This window comes from Amphiura filiformis, chromosome 18, assembly GCF_039555335.1.
Source record: "Amphiura filiformis chromosome 18, Afil_fr2py, whole genome shotgun sequence".
NCBI lineage: Eukaryota > Metazoa > Echinodermata > Ophiuroidea > Amphilepidida > Amphiuridae > Amphiura > Amphiura filiformis.
Genome location: NC_092645.1, coordinates 34,530,720 through 34,536,288, shown reverse-complemented (window position 1 = coordinate 34,536,288; position 5,569 = coordinate 34,530,720). Strand labels below are relative to the sequence as shown.

Genomic DNA, 5,569 nt, shown 5'->3' with positions numbered 1-5,569 from the left:
CTTGTCAGTGCTACAGTGCAAAACGTCTCTTTAACATTACATTCAAATAATAATTACATTGTAAATTGGAACTGACACCAAATTTTTTCAGGAATTCTTGTTTTTGGTAATATTCACCTTTTCAGTACGAGCAGTAACGAAATGAAGTTTTTGGTCGGACGTTTTTGCGGGTGCCTTTCCGTTACGTCAGACGCGACGTTTTCTGTTCTTCCCAGCGACTTTCCGTTGCCCATTGCGACCTTCGGTTCTTTTTGCTCAAATGATAAACTTTGTTCGAGCCTTTGTTTGATTTTTGATATCTCCAGCCGCGGAAGACATTGATCCACCCTGTCCATTCGCTTGCTATAAACGCCTGAGTAAGATATCCGAACACATTTTGACCTTTAAAAATCAAGATATAGTCAGACGTCTTGCGGACGTTTTGACGCTGCAACAGGCGCACCAGCTAACTTTCCGCAGCGTCTTTTGCACCAGGTACAATTTGCGCCAGTGTCTTCCGTTACGGAAGACGTCAATTAGGCAAACAAAGCCCCAAATAAATGATTATTTGAACGGAAATAACCGAAACTCAACCGAAACGCCCAGTGCATATAAATTGATTAAAGTGCAAGATTTATTACGGATTAGCATGTTCAACAAAAAATTTCTACAATCGTCAGTAACATGACTATTTTCGATTTTTAAGTCCAAGTCTTTTCTATAGACAATTGATACCCCTCTACTGTGAAATGTTCCAAACGAACTAAAATATTCTATCGACCACTCTTTTCTCAAAGCATTTTCCAACCTTTGATCAAGATCAGTTTCTTGCAAAGGAAATACATAAACTTTTTGGCTTTTTAACCAGTTACATTCAATTCTTCTTTTATCTTCACAATTCATAAATATATATAAATATATGCATTGATCATTTCATAGCGAGTGTGTCGAAGAAATATCACAGATACACTTTTGTAGGTCCTGTGGTTCTTGAGTTATGTTGTATATCTCTATATGTTTTCTCAGCCAGGATGCGTGTCATCATGCCGTCAGAGCACTTCTTGTCTCGCATAGATTATGCCAACTCCCTCATGTATGCAGCGTCTCCAAAATAAGGCAGCCAGGCTTATCTTTGCATGTGGACGAGACAGGTGCTCTGCCGATTTGTTGAATACCCTCCACTGGCTCCCGGTGAAAGAAAGAATTAACTTCAAAATCATGTTGCACATATACAACTGCATATCAGGTACTGCTCCGGCATATATTTATAATCATCCAGATTCATCTAGAAACAGTCGCAGGCTTCCGCTCATCATCTGACAAAACAAGGCTCTATTATACAGTTCGCTCCAATAAAAGAGCCGGGGATTGCTGTTTCACCGTTTTCGGGCCCCAGCACTGGAACAAGCTCCCTGTTTATGTCAGAGAAGCGGAATCTGTGGCTGCTTTTAAACGGCTTCTGAAGACGTACTATTTTCCTAATGTGTAATTTTGTTGTTGTTGTTTTTATTATGTTTTTCATGTGTTTTTGTTTTGTTTTGGAGCAAAAGCGCTGTGTTATTTGTAGAGCGATATAGAAATGTACTTTAATAATAATAATAATAATAATAAGAGGACTGAAACAACAACACTTTTGTAAAATGTATAGAACTCATTGTCAACAATACATCAAGCAAGTTTTCGAAGTATATGATTTGTAGAATGAACTTTTGCAAAACATCAAAGTGTTATTTTTTAATAATATATTGATTCACACAATGAAAATGGATTTTCTTTGACTGCTTCTATCAACAATCCCTACTAGTCTTGGTTACTATTATTTTAATTAATAGTCTTACATTGTCATTAACAGTTCATCTAGCTGTGGTACAGAGTTACCTTTGTATGCTTAAAGAAAGACGAGACCCTTCTAGAGGCGGTATCTTGAGATGGTCTCTGCTGTATAAGGAAATATGTTATTGCCAAGGCGTGGTAGCACCTAAACGTGCAAAAACGTGTCCAAGAAGGGAAGAGGAGTATGAAGATTTGTGGTTTGTCGATGACCCAAGTCTATTAATTATGAGGCAAAATTGGAGGAAGGACATACTTGATGAACTTATGAACCGCGCTGCATATTGTGGTAAGAAACTTTTCATTTATTATCGAGATTATTACTTGTCGACAATATTTCGGCAACTCTGCAAGCAGGTGCATTACTAAGGAAAATTAAAATTCGAATTCGCGATGAATGGCTGTTGACCCTTGTAAAACAAGGGAGCACAAAAACTGGTGTCGTCACTTTCACGCTCTCGCGTCTCCGTGAGATAGAACCTGCCTGATATAATTGTTTCCTAGCCACTGATGAACGAACCTGACACAAACTGGAAGGAAACATTATTTCAGGTCTAGTGTCCTACTCTTGATGGCAAATTATCACACATTTTCGAATCCTTCTTGTTAGAGATGGAATGTCATCAGTGTACTTCGGTTATATTTATAAATGCGCTTTTATAAATACGCAGCTTATAGACAGTAAGTCTCGAAGTGACCTACGTTATAGCGGGTGGTCTTCCTATACATTTGGCGGAATAACATCAGACTACTGTGCAGCAAAGTTGTCCATGTTGTTCAACTTTGTGATTATATTGTAATCGTTTCCGTCGTTGAATATTTTTTCCGTCGTCAAATACTTTCAAAATGTTGTTTTTGATAACATATTACAAATTCCGAATCCCCCCATGTGCAATAATTTTGCTATTCAATTAATACTTAAATTTGATGATATTTATCTACAGAGTTCCAGTCCCTTTCTGTATAGTGGTCAATGCATGATGATTTGGTAACGCTTGCTGATCTTGGTATGTCGTGCCCATGGGTCACGTGCGTATTTATAAAAGCGCATTTATAAATATAACCGAAGTACACTGGTCATTGCATTTTGTTAATGAATCTGGAATATTTAGAAATCCTTAATATTATAACGTTTTTATTTTTCTGTTCATCATTTCATCCAGAAATACGACAAGCACCAGTGACTCTTTCATGTCCTGTAAACCAAGACTTGGAGACAGATCCAGGTCAAGCCACCGCCATTGTTGTGTACCAGAATCCCACTGCTACTGATAACTCTGGTGAGGTGAAAGTAGTGTGCTACCCACCATCTGCATCAGAGTTTGCAATTGGACAAACAACGGTCACGTGCGTAGCGGGAGACCGCCTCGAAAACAGTGTGACCTGCGACTTTCAAGTTGACATCAAAGGTGAGTCAAATTTAAGGTTACACAAAGAGACGTATAAAAAACGTATAAAAGACGTATAAAGTTGTTCTCTAAAACAGAGTTTTCTCAGTAATCAAATATCGCAGCGAGTGAAATGTTGGTGCATTGGATGTAGCTTAACATTTTTGTGTGTGTTATATACAAATTATTAGAATAAATTTGAAAATCCTTCGTTTAAAGCATTTTTACCCACCATGTTCACAAGATCAAAAACACGTTCCATGAGGTTTTTTTCAAATGTGCGCTCCGTATAAATCCACACCGAGTGATTGTTTTCTTCTTTTTCTTATTGTATTACAAATCGATCAAAGAAATAATGTTGCCATGGGGAAGAACCAAATACAGTACCGATTAAATTTTAAAAGCCCGTTTTGGGGGAAAATTTTGGAGAATTTGCTTGAGAAAAAGCTGGTTTGTGAAATTATCGATATCTTGATTACGAGACGTTAATTTAGACATCTGAATACCTACATTATTTCTCAATATTCTGCCAATTGCTATTCCATTTGATTTTCACTCCAAATTGAAGCTTGTTTTGCAAAAAACGAGGTTTTCCTCCATCAGTTCGTTCAAAATTTCAGCGCCGACATGCGTGTTTATTCTAAGAGCCATAATGCGGACGTGATTGTAATCATATGTAATTGCATCCAATTGTTATATCATTCGCTTTGAGAACAGTCAAATCCGTAAGCTGATCTATGGCGGAGTGGATAGAGCGTTGGACTGGGAATCTAATATGAACTATTTTTGTGGGTTCGAGTCTCCGTGTGGCTGAATTTTCATTTTTTTTTCTCTTTTCTCATTTTTACCTCCTTTCTTTCCTCTTTTCTTTCTCCCTTTCTTTTTCATTTCTTTCTTTCTTTCTTTCTTTCTTTCTTTTTCTTTCATTTTCTTTCTCTCTCTTTCTTTCTCTGTTTCACTATTTCTTTATTCTTTCTTGCTCCTTTCTTTTTAGTTTTATTTGATGTGATTGATTGTTTTCACTTTATATAATTCAGAAATTTGTAGGCCTGCTAAATCTGTCTTGTTGATTTTCATCCCAAATTCGATTTACAAATAATTGCTTTTTGATATTGTTGTTGTTGCCTACCCTATTACATTGTAATCAGGGGAATAGCAGCATTGATTTCATCAAAGATATCAAGGCTATAAATTCAAAATCAACACATTTTTCAGGGCGTAGCTTGACGAAGTGCCCCCAATCAATTTTAAAATTTATAAAATCCTTGTGAAAATTGCCGAAAACGGCTTGTGCCACCCCCCCGGCATCCGAGCTCCGGGCACGAGCTAAGCCAAGTTTCATAGCCTTTTCATGTCTTGACCGTGGTTCGATATTCTATTGTAAGTAGGCCTACGTCCCGGTACGCTTGTTCATTTTCTGCATGGCTGTTTCTGTTATGAACTTACGCCCCTCTGAAATCAAGCGCATGAAAAACTCTCGGCTAACCTTAATTATAGACCTTTTAACCACAGATGCATCATTACATTATAGACCTATTCAAGTCCATCAAAGCCATTTCAAATCATGCCATAGAATAGAAATAAGCAACAATGGAATTACGGTCATTTATCATGTTTATACTCAAATAGACGTACAAGCACCAGCGATTGAGTCATGTCCTACAGACATGGAAATGGACACAGATCCAGGCAACGCCACTGCCGTAGTTGCATACCAGGCTCCTTCTGCTACTGATAACTCTGGTGAGGTGAGCGTAGTGTGTGACCCGGCATCTGCATCTCAGTTTCCTATAGGACAAACAACGGTCAGTTGCGTAGCAAGAGACAGCAGCGAGAACAACGAGACGTGCGATTTTCTAGTCGACATTAAAGGCAAGTCATGCTGATTAGTGTATTTTATTTGCCACCATATGGAAAGGTTTCTATACAAAAACGATTCTCTTATAAACCATCATGCGCACAGTTTCCACCTCGATACAACTGAGCACACATTTTCGTCCAAGCAAGCAAGGATGCTAAAATAGATATAGTACCGGTACAATAAAAATAGTAAAATAAAAACTGTATTTTATACCTGCGACGTCAGAACTCGTCAGAACCAGATAGTAGAGACCCTTTGCCGACAAGTCGCTTATTGATAATTTCCTTCAACAAACTTAATTACATTTAGTGGCGGCACAAAATGTTTGTTTGTTTATTTTTTGGGGGACTGTCATTGAGGGCATGGGTTAAACATTAAAAAGCCATTTTAAATCATGCCAGATAGATAAGCAACCAATGGAGTAGTATTGTATAGCAGAAGTTGGATAATTTATTTCTTTTTAAAGACGCTCATAACGTAAAAAAATATTTAATTTTCAATTTATATAATT

At 37.5% G+C, this 5,569-nt stretch overlaps 1 protein-coding gene across 1 annotated transcript; it reads left to right on the top strand.

The window, feature by feature from the left end:
- The first annotated feature begins 1,010 nt into the window (after nt 1-1,010).
- LOC140139107 (hyalin-like) lies at nt 1,011-5,101 on the top strand. Its single transcript, XM_072160889.1, has 4 exons — nt 1,011-1,072; nt 1,812-2,098; nt 2,973-3,218; nt 4,827-5,101. The coding sequence occupies exons 1-4, from the start codon at nt 1,011-1,013 to the stop codon at nt 5,081-5,083; spliced, it is 852 nt and encodes a 283-aa protein (XP_072016990.1). The 3' UTR covers nt 5,084-5,101.
- Nucleotides 5,102-5,569: the final 468 nt, after the last annotated feature.